This window comes from Vulpes vulpes, chromosome 2 (genome assembly GCF_048418805.1).
Source record: "Vulpes vulpes isolate BD-2025 chromosome 2, VulVul3, whole genome shotgun sequence".
Taxonomy (NCBI): Eukaryota; Metazoa; Chordata; class Mammalia; order Carnivora; family Canidae; genus Vulpes; species Vulpes vulpes.
In genome coordinates, this window is record NC_132781.1 from 131,437,349 (window position 1) to 131,455,940 (window position 18,592).

Here is an 18,592-nt window from a genome sequence, read left to right on the forward strand (position 1 = left end):
ACTGTATCAACCAATGTTGCATTAAATGATGATAATGTGACAAAAGAGCACATCACTGGTCCTTGAATATGTTAGTTCCTTACCTGCAGCAAGAGCGCTTGGCTTCCCATTCCAGCCTCCTTGATACTACTTATAAAGGCCAGTCATAAAGCTTGATATTTAGAAGCATGTTCCCTACTCTTCCCAGAGCCCTGGCACACAGCTGTGAGGATCCTGAACGCCAGTCCCGAAGCTGCATGCATCCAACAGCTGCCTCCATGCTCATTAGCTCATTCTCCATTCAAGGCACATGCTCCTTAAAAATGATTCTACATATCTAAATAGAGTTCATCCCAGATTAATCTAAGAAATTAGCAAACATTGGTAGTTAACTCATAGAACTGCCACCCAGGAAAATGGAAAGCTCTGAGTTTTCAGATGGCAAACAATGGAAGAAAATACTACCCCCTTTATGATTCACAGGTATTAGGAATGTAAAGGGATAAATATTATTTAATGGACAAATGTAATGTGCTTGTGCACCTGATATTTTAAAGGGGGACACACAATGAAGTCTTTCTTCATAGTGACACGAAGCATGCTCGGACAGTCAGCGCTGGATGGTCGGCTCCTACAACATGCTCTGATTTTACTCTCCTGAGGACTCTGGAAGCCTCCTGGGGCACAATGGATATTACCCCACTTAAGGTCACAATAGAACAGATTGGAAATTACTCATCCAGAGAATCTTTTAGAAGTGTTCTAGCTAAGTTGTGATGGGGTACAAGCAATTACAGTTTCCCAAGAGAAATAATCACTTACGAATTCCCAATGAAGCATGGCATGCAGAACCAGAGCTAGAATTTCCACTGCCTGACGCTAACAAGCACTACGGTCTCAGAATAAGCTAAGATCACCCAAGATCCTAATTAAAAGTTGGATGAGCAAGCCAGAAATAACTGCCAAATGGAGAGACAACTAATTGCCCCGATGACAATCCTTATATCTGGAAGCCAGAGATTGTCAATGAAATTCTATAAAGAAGTCCGAAGCTAAACATGCAGCAATGTCTGGTCTTAGCCTTGGTGCTGGTGGCCACCCTCACAACTGCCCTGCAACCTTTTGCAGCAGCTAGTCCACAAAGGACTCAAAAAAAATAGTTCGGGTAGGAATAGATGGTTTTCTCTGCTCAAAACCATGGGTTTTAAGTGGCCCCAAACTGCCTTACTAAATGTGTTGTAAGAACATCCCTCATTTTTCTTTTTCTTTCTCTTTTTTAAGATTTTATTTATTTATTCATGAGAGACACAGAGAAAGAGGCAGAGACACAGGCAGAGGGAAAATCAGGCTCCCTGTGGAGAGCACGATGTGGGACTCAATCCCAGGACCTCAGGATCAAGCCCTCGGCCAAAGGCAGATGCTTAACTACTGAGCCACCCAGACATCCCTCATTTTTCTTTCAGAAGAAAAGAAAGCAAATGTTAAGGGTCCATATTCTCCATGTCTTCTTTTAATCCCCCTCTGCTTCTCAGCCCTCTGGTGGGCCTCTCTGTCGATAACCGCACACTCCTCTTTTCAGGACAGTGCAGCTTCATTCCTCTTTAATATTGTCCCAGTCCCTGAAGCTTAGGGAGGTCCCCTCTACCTCTATCAATGAGACAGCCTAGCATGTAGGGAAAAGGAAAGTCTAAGCAGAAAAACGTGAATTCTTTCCTTGGATGATCAGGTGGTAAATGTCCAATCACAAAATATCACTAAAACATGAACAGAAACATTTGGAAAAAAGCAGACATACATGCCTGGGGTTCATCAGGGACATCAGAGAATTCTAGTACAGCTCTTCATACAGGCCCTGAGATCCGCTTAAAGATCAGACCCACTTGGCCACTGACTCCTGAATACACCCCTTCTCACTGCTAGAAAGGCCCAACCCAGAGCTGCTCTTTCACCCTCTGAGATCTTCGAGAAGTACTGGAGCCATCCTGGCCGGTGTGCACAAGGCAAGGGCATGCTCTACAGACCCCAGACCATTGCAACAGGCTTTACTGTAACCACACATGGAGTTCCTCACTCAACAAATCCCAAGTAGGAGCATCACACCACTGGACAAGAGAGAGTCTTCCATGTGAGGAAGTTTCCAGAGACTGGCCAGATGCAGTCCCCCTCCCCAAATTCCCACCCCGCCTCGAGTTTACTCGTCACCATTACCTATACAAGTGACGATTATCTTCAAAATCTTCCTGACCCCATTTTCCCTTGATGTCTTCAATAACGTGATTCTTGAGGAATTTTTTCAGCAGCTGGACCGTCTGTTTGCGGGTCACCTCGGGGCCAAAGTTCTGACTGCACCTCAGCAACTCATGCAGCCAATCCACAGCCTCCGCCGCTGTGAAGCAACGATCGTAACTCTTGAAACGACATCGATGTTTCCGTAAGGGCATCCTGGTGCGGAAAAGCTCCACCGTTTCATTCCACTGGAGAAGAAAGGGAGAAGGACATTCAGGAATGAACAGATTTTTTTTTTTAAAGGTTATTACGTCCCAAATATTTAAAACAATGAATGCATTTCTTCCGATGAAGACTGCCTCGGTGACAGACACTTGAATTTTTTTAAAATTAGTTCCATGCCCAGCATGGAGCTCAAGGTGGGGCATGAACTTGAGACCCTGAGGTTAAGACCTGAGCTGAGATCAAGAGTTGTTTGCTCAACCAATGGGGCCACGCAGGTGCCCCAAGCCTTGATAATCTTTTATTTACAACCTTCTCACTCAAAATTTAAAAAATAACTTTTAAAAATGTATTCTACTCATTCATTCAGTGAGTATTTAAGGAGATTTTACCATCAAGTTGTTCCATTATGTGAACTTAATGGATTCTTACATTAATAAGAAACAAATGATCAAAACCATGGGTAAAACTGAGCCCAGTGCTGTGTAATTCACTTCTTGAAGCCCTATGTTTATTATGATTTCACCTCATTCAGCAAATATGTACTGTTTATTACATGAAAAGCATTATAAGGAGAAAAAGATGTACAAGACATAGTGTCTGATGTCAAAACATGTTTTAAAATTCTGCAAAATATTTTCCTATTTAAAAAAAATAAAACTAGACATCCACCCCTTCATCAGCCTTCCCTAGATTAAATGAAATGTTCACATATGGTATCCTTCCTACATAATTACACCAGCATCTTTTTTGGACCCTAGGCTTCCTGCCAGCCCTCCTAAAAATCCTGGAAACTCATGGTCTTACTCTCATAAACCATTCTCCCCTTCTCCCACTCTTCTCTTTCAGGTGATCATTGCACAATCTTTACTTTCCACCTCTCTTCCTACTGATATCAGAAAATCTTTTTCTAACAATTCCAGTTCTGATCTTGGTATATATTCTTTGTGTTTTTTTCCCCCTTCTGGCTCCTTGTTTTCCCTTCTGATCAGGCCTTTTCTTCCAGGTTTCTTTTCATCACTCCTCCTGCCCAGCCTCCTCTGCAACTATTATCCACTTCTCTTCTACACAACACCAGAGGCTTGCAGGACCAAAGCCACGTGTGTGTAAGCACGCAACCTGGCCATGGGGCACAGTGCCCAACACACGGAAGGGATTCAACAAGCAAATGCTTAATTGGTCTTTCACTTTCTCTACTTTCTTGAACTACCTTCTAACTTGATGCAATTTAATTACACTCTGATTCCGAATCATGTCTTTCTCCTAGCCAAATTCAAATATCATTTTGCCTTATTTATATATTAATCTTTCTACTTCATTTGACACTACTTTATGCCATTCTCCAAATTAAGTTGGTCCAGATTTAAACAGTTTTTAACATCTTAAAAACACAAAAGAAACAAGGCAAGCCACTGCAGGATAACATTTAACTAGAATTTCTAAAACAAGAGAACAAAAAACTTAAATCAAGAAGGAATAGACAAGGGCAGCCCGGGTAGCTCTTGCGCCACCTTCAGCCCAGGGCCTGATCCTGGAGAACTGGGATCGAGTCCAGGCTCCCAGCGTGGAGCCTGCTTCTCCCTCTGCCTGTGTGTCTGTCTCTCTCTCTCTCTGCATCTCTCATGAATAAATAGATAAAATCTTAAAAAAAAAAAAAAAAAGGAACAAAAACTTCTAGGAAAAAAATGGAAAATGACTTGAACAGGCATTTCACAAAAAAAGATCCTCAAATTTACCATAATATATGCAAAAATATTCAACCTTATTAGTTAGAAATGAAATGCTAAAAGAAATCCACAATGCAATACCACTACATACCTACAAATGGCTCTAATGAAAAAGACAGGCAACACTAAATGCTGGTGAGAATGGGGAGCAACTGGAAATCTCATACATTGCTGGAGGGATCAGAAATCAGTACAAGCGCTTTGGAAAACAGGCTGGCAACCTCTACAAAAGGTCATGATCTCAGGGTCCTGAGTGAACCCGAAGTTGGGCTCCACGTTCAGCTGCTTGGGATTCTCTTTCTCCCTCTGCCCCTACCCCATTCATGCTTGCTTACTCTCTCTCTCCCCAACTCTCTCCAAAAAAAAAAAAAAAAAAAAAGTGACTTATTCATGCAATGGAATACTGCATAGTAGCAATAAAAATGAACTACTGCCACATGCATTAACATAAATGAGTATCAAAAATAAAATGTAATCTTGATATAACAAGGCCAGAAGAAAAGTAAAAACTATATAATTCCATGGGGCTCCTGGGTGGCTGTATGATTCCATTTACATAAAGTTAAAAAGCAGGCAAAACTAATCCACAGTATTAGGAATCCTAACAGTGATTAGTTTGTACAGAGGTCAAGACCGAGAAAGGCAAGGGCTACCTATGGAGTCTTAGGCATGCTGCATCTCTAGATATGGGTGTCGGTTACATGGGGTGCTCACATGAAAACTCGCTGAGTTGTACTCATTTCATTATACCACCTCTACCTATAAACACAGTTTTAAACCATCTCCATGTGTTTTTAACCATTGTTGTTTTAATCTCTGCTGACACATACCCTTCATGTTAGTCCTGATCAAGCATGTTAGGAGTGGGGAAGTAGAGTTAATAAAAAAGATTTTCAGGGTCACCTGGGTGGCTCAGTAGTTGAGCATCTGCCTTTGGCTCAGGTCATGATCCCAGTGTCCTGGGATCGAGTCCTGAGTCAGGCCCCCTGGGAGAACTTGCTTCTCCCTCTGCCTATGTCTCTGCCTCTCTCTCTCTGTGTCTCATGAATAAATTTTAAAAATCTTTAAAAAAATTTTTTTTCATTCATTTTTCATTGACTGAATTACCATAATCATTATCAGTTAAACTTAATGCACAGTACTTTACACACTACCCAGTAAAGATAATGAAGACAAGGGTCCCTGGGATCCAATATTTCAAAACAGAAGTAAATATGCCTATTAATTAACTCCCAACTAGTGAGTAGTTCCTTTATTTATTTTAATTAGGTAAGTAATAATATACATTGTAACAAATTAAATGCAGAAACAAACATAAAAGAGCCTGCCCTGTCTCTCCCCAATCTCACATACCTATTAAACATATACACACACATATAGAATTTTTCCTTTTTTAGATATGTGTTATTATTACTATTGTTGTTTGCTTCCTTTTTTAAAAAATGAGATCAAGGGGCTCCCAGGTGGCTCAGTGGTTGAGCTTCTGCCTTTAACTCAGGTCATGATCCCAGAGTCCTGGGATCAAGTCCCACATCGGACTCCCTTCAAGGGAGCCTGCTTCTCCCTCTGCCTGTGTCTCTGCTTCTCTGTGTCCTCACTCATTAAAAAATAAAATCTTAAAAAAAAAAGAAGAAATGAGATCAATTCTATTGTACACATTACCCAACTTATTTTTGCACAGAACACACCACAGATGTCTTTCTGTGTCAATACCTGTAGATCTAGCCCATTCTTATGAATGAATAAATTCCATAATTTACTCAACCACTTTCTAATTTATGGGCATGTATCTGTTTCCACTTTGTGGTCTTAAAATATTATTCTTAAAGCCTAAAGGACCATGGGGCACCTTGTGACTCAGTCGGTTAAGCATTTGACTCTTGATTTCACCTCAGGTCATGATCTTAGAGTCCTGAGACCAAGCCCCACTTCAAGTGGGGTCAGACTCCATGCTCTGCATGGAGTTGGCTTGTCCTTGTCTCCCTTTGCCCTGCTTGCACATACGTTTGTGTGTGTGTGTGTGTCTCTCAAAATAAATACACAAATAACCTAAAGGACCAAAGCTTTTATTTTTGATAGAATGGATTTCTAAAGATTATCAGCATATTTAAATCAGATATAACAATTCACAGTCCCACCAGCAATATAAGAGCATGCTGCTTTATCACTGGCCATCACCAGACACTTATCATTCTCATTTCTGCCAATCTGTAGTCAAGAAAGGATGATCTCTATATTTTGTTTGCATGTTCCTAAATTCATCTTCAGTAATTCTCATTTATTCATCTGAGACGTGACATTTTTCTATTGGGTTGTCTCTCCCTTTTTTTAATCAACCTTTTTTTTAATGTTTAAATCTAGCATTTAAGTCAAAATGCATAGAAGTCAGGAAAGTTACTCTATTTTGCTCAGTTCAGCATCCCCACAACTGAGGACAGTGCCTGTCATATGGTATAATGTGTCTCCTAAAGGTGTACTGAGTGAATAAATACGGAATATCAATCCTTTTAAAAATATATTAGAAATATTTTCTCCTGGCCTATCAATTTGTTTAGGTGGTCTCTAGTTATATGAAGATTTTGTTGATAATGATGATGTTTATGAAACAAATATATCTTTATTTTCTTTATAGCTTCACGCTTTCTTCCTTTAAGGGTAGGAAGCTGGAGATTTCCCCATCCAGAGGTATTAAAAATATTTATCGAAGTTTTCTTTTAATATTTTATAGGGATTTTTAAAAAATATTTGAATCTTCAACTAGAATTTTTTATGGTGGGAGGAGGACATCTCTAACTTTATTTTATTCCAAATGGAGAGCCAATTATGTCACCCTTTTATCAATGAATTGAAATATTGTTACCTAATATAGTATCTTTCTTGATTCTGTTCTAAACTCTCCTTTTTATCCCACTGAGCTGTTTCCATCTTCCTAAGCAATACTACAACATTATGATTATAGTCAGTTAATACTAAGTTCAAATCTCTGATAGTCAAGGTCATCTATAATCTCTTTTGAATTCTCATACTTTTCCTCTTCAGTATGAACTTCTCATTCAATGCATTCTACACACAGGAAAAAAAATCTATTATGATTGGGTTTTCACTGATCCTGCTGATAGCTGATTTTCATTTCACAATAGATATTTTCTACTAAGACATCTTTATCAAAGCTCATATCTCTTAAAATATTTATAAAATGAGTTTATTTATTTCTGTTGATGTTTTTTATTTCTGTTGATTTTTTTTTAATTTTTATTTATTTATGATAGTCACAGAGAGAGAGAGAGAGAGGCAGAGACATAGGCAGAGGGAGAAGCAGGCTCCATGCACCGGGAGCCCGATGTGGGATTCGATCCCGGGTCTCCAGGATCGCACCCTGGGCCAAAGGCAGGCGCCAAACCGCTGCGCCACCCAGGGATCCCTATTTCTGTTGATTATTAATGGCATTTATCATTATGGATTATATTTACTTGATCCATAAAACAATTTACAATTCTAAAACATAGTCTCTGTTTCCACTTATTTCCAAAAATAGTTATGTTGTTATTTGGCTACTATGTCAAGAAAGAAGAATTACATTACTTGTAAAATAATTCAAAATTCTAAGTCATACTTAGAAGGAAAATATTGTATACCAACAAAGAACAAGACAGAGCTTGAGAAAGTGTTTTTTTTTCCCACAACATATTATTTGAATAGACTTTTTTTTTTTTTAAGATTTTATTTATTTGAGATAAATACAGCACAAGCTGGGAATAAAGGGAGAAGAAGGCTCTACGCTGAGCCAGGAGCCCAAGGCAGACATTTAACCGAGTCACCCAGGTGCCCCTGAAGAGATAATCTTTATAGCAAAGGGAACAAACACAATTGTTTGTGATTTAAAAACGTTTTTGTTGTTGTTTTACTTACTTATCCCTTAAACTAGGGATCTGAAATAAGGAATCATGAAATTGTTTTTACTTCACATCATGAGACAAAATACAGCACTGAGTGTTGAAATGTGCTTCCCGTTCTTTTCTCCAGGATATTTATTCCATTTCCTTCCTTCTTAGTACCAAAATATTTTGACAATGGTCCTATAATGATATAGCACCTGGCCTGGTAGCAGAGACAACCAAACTCTACATCTAGCTGTACTTGCTACAGACGCTGGAGCAAGACAAACCTCATTAAGCCAGTTCACCCCTTTAGGCCTCAAGAAACTGAACTAGACAATCGTTCATGTCCATTCTAGTTCTCAGATTCATGACAGTTCTAAGTGTTTTAAAGTTTACCACTTACATCAGATGGTATAGGTAACTCAGAATTAAGTTCAAAGAATCAGTAGATTAAAGCAGTTTTTATAAAAGCAATTTCCCTTCCCATTCCTCCATTAAAATGATGAACTACAGTTGACCCTTGAGCAGGGGTTTAAACCACACAGCTCCACTTTATATGCAGATTTTTGTTGATAAATACAGCACAGTGGGGACCCCTGGGCGGCTCAGCAGTTTAGTTAGCGCCTGCCTTCAGCCCAGGGCGTGGTCCTGGAGACCCGGGATCGAGTCCCACATCAGGTTCCTGCATGAAGCCTACTTCTCCCTCGGCCTGTGTCTCTGCCTCTCGCTCTCTCTGTGTCTCTCATGAATAAATAAAATCTTAAAAAAAAAAAAAAATACAGCACCATACTGTCAACGTATTTTCTCTGCCTTACAATTTTCCTAATAACATTGTTTCCTCTAGCTTGTTATTAGAATACAGTATATAATACAACATACAAATTATGTGATAATTGACTGTTTATGTTATCAGTAAGGCTTGCAGTGAAGAATAAGCTGTTAGTAGTTAAGCTTTGGGGGAGTCAAAAAGTTATACATGGATTTTTCAGCTGCGCATGGGTGGGCACTCCTAAACCCCCCATTGTTCAAGGGCCAACTGTATTTATATGTGGGTTACAAAAGTGAAAGCTATTTCAATGAAGATGCGTTAGTTGCTAATCAACTTCCATATTCACCATCTAATGACTTAGAGCCTGCCATTTGATTTCACCTAGTCAAAAAAAAAAAAAAAAAAACAACTCACCTAGTCCATAAAATGTTATTTGCAGATAAGACTTTGGTACTTTAGAAAATGGAGCTGTACATATTTTGAAAAAGTAAGGAGTCATGAAAGGAGGAAGTAAAGGCCTGCTCTTTATATGCTAATAGATTTTCCCAAGCTTTTTCTGAAGACTGGGTTGAGGGTGATGTTGGGACAAGGGGGAAATGATAAGTGGGGAGAGGGAGATGGAAAGGTGAGCTGGGGAAGATAAGAAAAGAGAGGTCTAATCACAAACTTTGTGATTTACCTGGGAAAAGTTTTAAGGCACAACTGAATTATGCTCTGGAAAACATTTATACATTTTATAATGAGGTTAGAGCATCTACAATGATGACAGGTCTCACTGATAAAGCAGGAAGTTTCACTTTTTGAAAAGAATTTCCTATTGTTTTCTGTGCTTTCAAAAATCTTAGTTTAAGATCAAGGGTCACAAACAGAATAAGTCTGACAACTGAACCCATTACCTGGGAAATTCTGGTAAAATTGAGGAGCTTTTGTTAATTATTCACATAATTAAATTTCCTGCTTAACTTGATGAGTCTTGGCCAAACTTGACTTGAGTATCACTTCTTGAGGGCTGATGGCTTCGGGACAACAAAGAACACGTTTCTCTATAAATTCCTCTGATAAGGGGCACCTGGGTGGCTCAGTCAGTCAAGCATTTGCCTTCCGCTCAGGTCATGATCCCAGGACCCTGGGATGGAGCCTGGACTGGGCTCCCTGCTCAGCAAGGTCTGCTTCTCCCTCTCCCTCTGTGTCTCTATCTTCCCCTGCTTGTGTGCACGCTCTCTCTCTCAAATAAAATCTTAAAAAAAAAAAAAACCTCCTTTGATAAAATCTTAACATGAATCAGAATGAAGCAGTTATTATATAGGTATTATGCATCTATGAAAAGTAGTGATTCATACAATCCAGTGAATCAGATTAAAAACCATTCCGATTATGGTGTAACTTTTTTTAGTTTAAAGCAAGAAGGATGAGAACTAGTTACCCCAAGATCCTGAGCTGCTGTTTCCCTTGCATAAGTGGTGTGAATTTGGGAGAGAGGGATGTGTTTTTTCCCTCCACAAAGGAGAGCTACGTTTTTGAAAGTCCCTGATGAAGCAAATCGCTCTCTCATCCCTCAAGACGGACCTACCAACAGCCCTGATCCCAGATGGTTTCAAACGATAGAAGCACCTGTGAAGTGGAAGTAGATATGAAGACACTATTGTTTAAAAAGCCCCTATTTGTTCCCTGTCAGCACCATCCACACCTCTTAGAGCTTGACCAAAGGAAAAGCTAAATTTATATTTGCCGAGTTTTTTGTTTTTTGTTTTTTTTTTAATGAATGAATCATTCTGAGTGCCTGTGCTAGGTAGATGGTTTTGCAAAGAGGAGTGCAGTAACTCCTCCCACCTCGTTCCTATCTTTTCCTGGATGTCCGTTAGGGTGCACAGAACACCTTCCCAAATGGGAGGTGGCCAGAGGTGGTAACAGACCCAGGAGCCAGGTCCCTTCCTCCCAAATTACCAGCAGGCGTCCACAGAAAAGCCTCTAGGAACCTGCGAGTGGTCACTGGCATTGCCAAACCGTCACCACGTAACTCCTCTGAAACAGCAAATCACTGGAATGACCTGCTCCAGGTCGCAAAGAAATCCACTGCGCCTCAGAGCCCTGAACAGCCCCGCTCCCAGGGCAGGGCGCAGCACCTGGGCCCCGGGGTCTGTCAGGCTCTTTCACAACCTCCCTGGGCTTAACCGCTGGGTTAGGAAGGGGGGACAGAACCGGGACCGCCCGGGCCGGAAGGGCGGCCAGGCCCCCCCACTGCCGGGCTGCGGTAGGAGGAGGGCACCTCGGGGTCACCACCGTGGCCCTCGGGACGGAGGCAGCACGCCCTGCCTGGCTGGGGTGGGGGGGGGGGGGAGGCCTGAGGTTACGGCCTGGGGCTTTCCGCTCCGGCGGCCGGCGTTCGCTACCAGAGGACAAAGGGGGTGGGGGTCGGGGCGGGGGGTCGGTCCGGTTGGGGGCAGGGGCGGGAAGGGGGCGGGATGGGGGCGGGACGGGGTCGGGACGGGGTGGGGGTGGGGTGGGGTCACCCTGACTTCCGGGCGCTTTAAATCGGAAGGCATCCCTCGCTGCCCAGAACCAGGCCGACGTCTGGGGGACGAAGCTGCCCCCACCCACGACGTGCCGAGCTCCAGACCCGGCAGCCCTTCTCGTGCATCGTGCAGACAACGCGCCGCCCTGGGCGACGCAGGTCGCGCCTCCAAACCCGAGCCCCGCGGGGGGCGAGCGCGGCCCAGTTCGCCTTGGCCCAGGCCCCGCGCGCCCACTCACCAGCTTGGTGGCCCGGTACGGCCCGGGGCCCACGAGGCGGTGCTCCATGGCCGGTACCCGCGGCAGCGGCGGCGGCGGCAGCCGCCCAGAGCCGAGCCCCGCGCCGCAGTTTGAATCGCGAGCCCGAGCGCTGCGGGCGCTGATTGGGCGGCGCGGCGGCACGTGACGGGGCTGCGGGGCGGGGCCGGGGGCGGGGCGGCGCCTCAGCGCGGCGCGGGGCAGACCCTGGGCCGCCTGACCCCGCGGCCCCCCGCCCGCGCCCCCTCGGCCACCGGGTGGACGCGGGTGTGCGAGCTGGTGACGGGAAGGGCGGCCCGGGTGGTGGGGTCCCACGTCCGCTGCACCCAGGCCGGTGCTGCCAGTCGGGTGGGACGGGCGGGCAGGGAAATGAAGCGAGCGACGGCCTCTCCAAGGGGGCGACCCTGAAGCTTGGGGGCGGGCCCCGGGCTCCCGGGAGTGCACCACGCAGCTGCACAGGAGCCCGATTCAGCGTCCCTTTTTTGTCCTTTCGGTAGAGTCCTCCACCTCTTGAATTCTGTGTTTGATGGCAGCCTGACAACTTCTGTCCTTTGCCATGGCGCTGGGTCTGTTTCACTGCTCAGGATTTTCCTCCTGGGAACCGCTGGTCTGATTTGCTGTTGTTACAAGGGATAAATGAGGTCTACACCTGCAACTCGAGTTCAGAGTTCAAATTTGAGGCGGGGGGGGCGGGGCTTGCTATTTGGCTTGCTATTTGGTCACCTCAGTGAATACCCAGGATAACCTATCATCATAGAAACCTGGGTCAGGGGCGCCTGGGTGGCTCAGTGAAGTGGCTACCTTTTGCTGGGGTCATGATAGCAGGGTCTTGGGGGCTGCTTCTCCCTCTGCCTCTGCTGTCTCGGCCCCTTCCCACCCACCCCCCAGCTCTGCAAGCTCCCCCTCTTTCTCTCCTCTCTCTCTCTCTCTCTCAGATAAATGAAGTCTTTTTAAATATCTGGGTAGAAGACCAGACTCCCAACTTCATAACACCCCTCCTATTTAACTGCATTTTAGAAAGCCCCCTCCCCAAATTCTGAAATGACAGGTATGTATTACTTTTTTCAATAAGAAAAAGCAGTAAAGACAATATAAAGATAATTTTTTCCTTCAACGAATGAATCCTTTTTCAAAAGATTCCAATGGGGCACAAGAGGAAGAAGAAAATGACTTCAGAACCTTTTCCATCTGGGGCCTGTCACCACCAGCCACGACTGTGGAACCGGGATTTGAAACAAAATGCCAGGCCTTGCTTCCTGAGCATTTTCTCAAGAGTCCATCATGAGATATAGACAAGATAATTCCTTTTACTGGAAAATGGTATCTCCAAATGATCTACACATCTGAGGCCACCGTCTTCGCGAATGTACTTTAAATTTGGCTGCTGATAAGCTACCAGTCTTTCAGCATCACATAAAAACGATTGGGAAATTTCTGTGCACATTCTTCTCAACCATGTTTAAGTGCAAGGCCAACAGGATCCTGTAGAAGCTTTGACTCAGCCTCAGAACATCTTTATAAGGTATTGAGTACTGGCAATTTCACCATCACCAGCTGACTTGCCACTGACATTAGGAAATGCCAAGCTGTGGAGCAAAAAGCAGCATAGGCATCAAGTGTATTATGGGGTTGGAAATTGTGTTTCTCAATCACTGAGTAGGGAGTGGTTGGGAGCAAGGCCTTCACTGCCAAGAGAGTTCCTGACTGTCACATTCAATCCTTCTACTGCCTGGAAGGTCTCCCAGCCAGTTGGATGGGTCGTTTTGAAAGAACTCCTCTGCTGAAACCCACATCACTGACTGCTTACGTTGGACTTTGGCCATTTAGATTGTACTGCAACTGCATTCAGCTGTGTTCCTTGGCATTGAAGTCATGAAGACAGTCCATGTGCTGAGGTTCTTAAAAGTTGTAAAATCCTGTGACTTGAGTTCCAGAGCTATTGGTCTGTATTATCACTGCTCTACTGGGAAATGTTCCTCTTCCCCACCCCCGCCCCGAAACTATATTAATACTCTTTATTAATAGGGGCATCATATTCTTTGGAGATACGGTCAATGAAGAAAGGCTAAAGATATTTGGAAAATGTAACACCATGCTATTTCATCGAAACTGTTAACTCATTTTTATTTCAGCATTTAAAAAATAAATACCGCAAAAAATAGAGATTTACATGGATTCATTCACTTATTCGATATGCATGAGTTCCTACAATGTGCTGGGCACTGTTCCAGTCACTGGAATATTATTTCAGGAGAAAAGACAAAGTCCCTGTTCCCAGAAGCTGACATCCTAGTAGGGGGAGGAGGCAGCAAGCCAACTATACACATAAAAATATATATATAATTTATCAGGCAGTAATTGAGTGTCAGGAAGAAAACTAGAAGAAGAAAAAGGAGAGGATGGTGGAGACAGGGATGTTATTTTGGCTCAGGTGGCCAGGGAAATTTGAGCAAACAATCTGAGTCAAATAAAGGAGTAGCTGTCTAGGGGAGGACCTTCTAAGCTGATGGAATAATGGCCCATGTTAAAGTCTGACGTGAACACATGATTGCCACATCTGGGGAACATGGAAAGGAGGCCTGTGTTCACTGGAGTGGAGTGAGTGAAAGGGGTGGGGGGGATGGGTTTGGACACAAAGAGAAGCGCTCTTTAGGTCACATTATGGGTCAAGGGATTTGGCTTTTACTCCAAATTGGTTGAAAATGTTTTAGAAAGTTTTGAGAGCATGTCAAGATCTCAATAGGTTTTTTTTAAAGTACCGCTCTGGCCACTGTGTGGGTAATGGACTGGAATGGGGGTAGGTGTGGAGTGAAAGCAGGAAAACCAGTTCAGAAGCTTGAAATACCCTAGGAGAAAACAATAAATGTGGTTGATACACGGCTTGGCACATAGTGCCTTTCAGCAAGTACTTGTTGAAAGAATAAATGGATGAGCAAGTAAAACTAAGCTTTATAAGTTATTTATCTCCTAAAGATCAATTCATTCTGTCTCTAAGTGTATGCCTTACATGCATAGACTCTGCACTATAATAGTTAACGTTTATATTTTCAATATAACCTATACAATTTGCTACTGAACCTACTATTCTGTTTTGTCTTTTTTTAAAAACAATTATTTGTACCAGCTCCTCCCTTTTGAGTCTGAGGAAACACAATCCATACGTGATGCCTTGTGTTAAAATCACACACACACATACCCCCGCTCTTGCCACTTCACAGTCAAACCATTACAGTTCAAAGTTAGCATAATAAAAGCTTTGCCAAGGATATAGCTGACTGGATTCTCATATTTGGGTATAGGTTTATTTTCTCCCACATCCTGACAGTGCCTCTTTGTTGCCATAGCTAAGTATAATACTTTATTTCTAGTAAAGCCATTGGATGACAAAAAAAAATTGTAACTAACATTGGTCTGGCCAAGGAATATCAGATCAATTCAGGGAAGAAGATCATGTTGACAGGAAAGCCATTTAGAAGGTCATTGAATGAACACAGAGCTGAAAATCCAGGAGCAGCAGAGCATTATGAACACAGCTATGAAAGCTTGGGCAAGACTCTTCTCCTGTGTGTCAGTTTTTAATTAAAGAAAAAAAAAAAAGGAAATAGGAGCACCTGGGTGGCTCAGTCAGCTAAGCATCTGCCCTTGGCTTAGGTCATGATCCCAGAGTCCTGAGATGGAGCCCCACATTGGGCTTCCTGCTCTGTGGGGAGCCTGCTTCTCCTTCTCCCTCTGCCTACTGCTTCCCCTGCTTGTGCTTGCTCTCTCTTTCTCTCTGTCAATTAAAGAAATAAAATCTTGAAAAAACAGAAAATGGTATCTGCTTCATAGGGCTATTAAAAGACTTATTTAAGAAAATACATGCAGATTTCTTAGAATTCTACTTCCCTTGTGCAGGTGAGCAGAATTCCAAGGTACTGTCCATGATTCCCAGGCCAATAGTACATACTCCTCCTCCTATTTTTTTCTGTCAAATATGACCTCAGGTACTGCAGCAAAGAGAATTTGCCTATGATATTAAGGTTCCAAATCAACTGACCTTGGTATAGGGAGATTATCTAGATGAGCCTGAGTTAATCACATGAGCCCATTAAGAAGAGAGTTTTCTCCAGTTGGTTGCAGAAGTCAGAGATTCGAAGTGGAACTGAATTCTGTTACCCTGAATGAACATGGAAGCAGATTTTTTTTCCCCCAGAGCCTCCACTGGGGAACTTAGCCTGGTGGAGGTCTTGATTTTAGGCTTCTGACATCTGAACAGAGAGCACAGCCACCCCACTCCAGCCTTCTGACCTACTGAACTGTAAGCTAATAGATCAGTATCGCTTTGGCGGGGTTTTAAGAAGATTTTCTTTATTTATTCATGAGAGACACAGAGAGAGGCAGAAACAGACAGAGAGAGAAGCAGGCTCCTCACAGGGAGCCCGATGTGGGACTCGAACCCTACACCCAAGATCACACCCTGAGCCCAAGGCAGATGCTCAACTGCTGAGCCACCCAGGCGTCCCTATCAATATTGTTTATAATCATTCAATGTATTGTAATTTTTTATATGACAATAGATAACTGATATATCTTGTATACACAAGCTTTCAATAAATGCACTACATGTAGCACATGGTAGGAGAGGGGATAGTAGAAATGTCAGTACTTAATGAATGGTTAGCTATAGGGATGAGAGAGAGGAAAAAGCCAAATGTGCCTCTAAATGTCACCTAGAAGACTGGCAGAAAGACTGGACCATCAGCCACCAGTGAAACAGGATGTATCTGGGTAAGCAAGAAGGAACAAAGAGAAGAGATTTGACTCTTCATAAGAATCACCACACTAGTTTGCTTAAAATTCAGTTTTATGGGGATGCCTCGGTGGCTCAGTCAGTTGGGCATCTGCCTTGGGCTCAGGTCTTGATCCTGGGGTCCTGGGATTGAGCCCCCTGGAGTCAGGCTCCCTGCTCAGCGGGGAACCTGCTTCTCCCTCTCCCTCTGCCTGCCACTCCCCCTGCTTGTGCTCTCTCTGACAAATAAATTAATAAAATCTAAAAAAAAATAAAAATAAAATTCAGTTGTATGGATTCTATCCACAGAGGTACCTACAGGTATCTATATTCCATACGGTTGTTTTTATGGTTTGACTCCTTACCAGTGACTCCAGAATCCATGACTCGCCCAGATTTCTAATTTTGATGAGACAAAACCTTAAAACTCCCACCCTCGAGGCTGATATGCAAGAGTGTGTCATCCTGCTTGGAGGTGAGCCCGGGCAACCACCAGGATTCTCCCCACCCCCAATACGCCCTTGACATTCTCCACTCTTCATGTTTATGCACGTTACGGGGAAAATATTTACTAGCATTTGAGGATTCACCTGAGTCATCAGACCTGTCCCTCCTAGACACCAAAGGCTTTGCAAGAGAAGTTGGGGTTTGGAGGTGCAGCATTTGACTGGCAGTGAAACATCCAAATAGAGATGACTTGTGGTTGAAAATATTAGATCAAAAGGGCAGGGGAGACAGAAGTGGGTGAACTGGAGCCCTAGAGGTATGTGAGGACTGTGAGGAAGAAAAAAATAGAGAGCAAACAGATGGTGGCTTCTCCACTATCCCATCTCAGCCCTTTGAACTTACAACTCTGACTGACCTGTCTCTCTGGCCCTCAATCCTGCTGCTTCATCCCTGAATCTAGGCTTCCCTACCCATTCCTGCCACTTCACTTACCATATGTCCCCAGCCTGCCCTGAGCTGGTGACACCTTGATTAGGAGCTGGCCCCATTCTTGGTTCCCTCTCTGTAAGGCTTAAGCTCTGGACATCCTTCAGAGACCTTCTCTTCCATTTTACTGCCAAAGGCACCAGAGTCCAACATTAGCCTCAGCAGAATTACAGATCAATGCATGTTACTGAACTTTTGGGTAACTCCCAAATAGTCGAATAATAAATTCCAGTATCAGCAGATAAACTGTCTTGACCCATAGAACCTAAGCTCACTTTTAAGAAAAATCTACAGGGGCACCTGTAGGCTCAGTAGTTGAGTGTCTGCCTTTGGCTTAGGTCTTGATCCCAGGGTCCTGGAATTGAGTCCCACATCGGGCTCCCTGCAGGGAACCTGCTTCTCCCTCTGCCTGTGTCTCTGCCTCTCTTCGTGTGTCTCTCATGAATAAACAAATAGAATCTTGAAGAAGAAGAAGAAGAAGAAGAAGAAGAAGAAGAAGAAGAAGAAGAAGAAGAAGAAGAAGAAGAGAAAGAAAGCAGAAAGAAAGAGAAAGAAAGAAAGAAAGAAAGAAAGAAAGAAAGAAAGATCTCCAAACCAGGATGACATCATCTGCATTTTAAAAAGATTCATCGCAAATAGCCTGTGAAATAGCAAATGTAGTTAATACAGCCAAAAAGAACTCAGTTAAAAAAAAAAAGTAGAGGAAGGGGGAAAATGTGCAGAACTTTCAGGAAACGCTACTGCCGGGTCTCACTGCCACACAACTGTATGCAGGGGCAGGGCTTGCCTCCCACAAGGTAAGATCTTTAATGGGGTATTTCCTACAGCAGCAGCAGAGGGTCCTGAAAGCCAAGGCCCTTGCACCACAGACAAACACAGGAGCCCAGAGAGTGAGGAGTGGACCAGGGGAGCCCTGCTCAGCCAGAGCAGGGGTGAAGCCGGAGGGCGTGGCAGGAGCTGCTGAGGAACAAGGGAGGCCTGTGAGTTGGGGTTGGGGCGGGCTGTCCGTGCTCGCTGAGCTATCTGGAAGGGCTTACAAAGGCAACAATGGTTATTGTGTCTGCCTACAACACTGCCACTCTTCTTCTCTTTCAGAGTCAAGAAACTGAAACTACCTGGGATATATATTTTTAAAAACCATTTTAAGCATTTGCCCCTGCCAACGATGATTATTTTCTATTTCATATTTTTCTCTTGTTCATTCCCAACACAGATGCCTTTCCCCTTCCTTCCTTCCTTCCTTCCTTCCTTCCTTCCTTCCTTCCTTCCTTCCTTCCTTCTCTCTCTTAACTTTTCATTGGTTGTAACCTATATAGACAAA

The 18,592-nt window shown here is 43.4% G+C and overlaps 1 protein-coding gene and 1 long non-coding RNA gene across 2 annotated transcripts in view; one reads left to right on the forward strand and one right to left on the reverse strand.

The window, feature by feature from the left end:
• DEPDC1B (DEP domain containing 1B) overlaps window positions 1-11,691 on the reverse strand; it is an 86,652-nt gene extending 74,961 nt beyond the window's left edge. Inside the window, exons 1-2 of the mRNA XM_025983517.2 lie at window positions 11,553-11,691; window positions 2,188-2,453 (exon numbers count right to left, since the gene is read on the reverse strand). Of these exons, the coding sequence (XP_025839302.1) occupies window positions 2,188-2,453; window positions 11,553-11,600 (314 nt within the window). The 5' untranslated portion in view covers window positions 11,601-11,691. The remainder of the gene's footprint in view (window positions 1-2,187; window positions 2,454-11,552) is intronic.
• Window positions 11,692-11,917: 226 nt separating this feature from the next.
• Window positions 11,918-13,733, forward strand: LOC140596203 (uncharacterized). Its single transcript, XR_011998231.1, has 3 exons — window positions 11,918-12,063; window positions 12,506-12,618; window positions 12,707-13,733. It is a non-coding gene; the product is annotated as an uncharacterized lncRNA (long non-coding RNA).
• The last annotated feature ends 4,859 nt before the right edge of the window (window positions 13,734-18,592 follow it).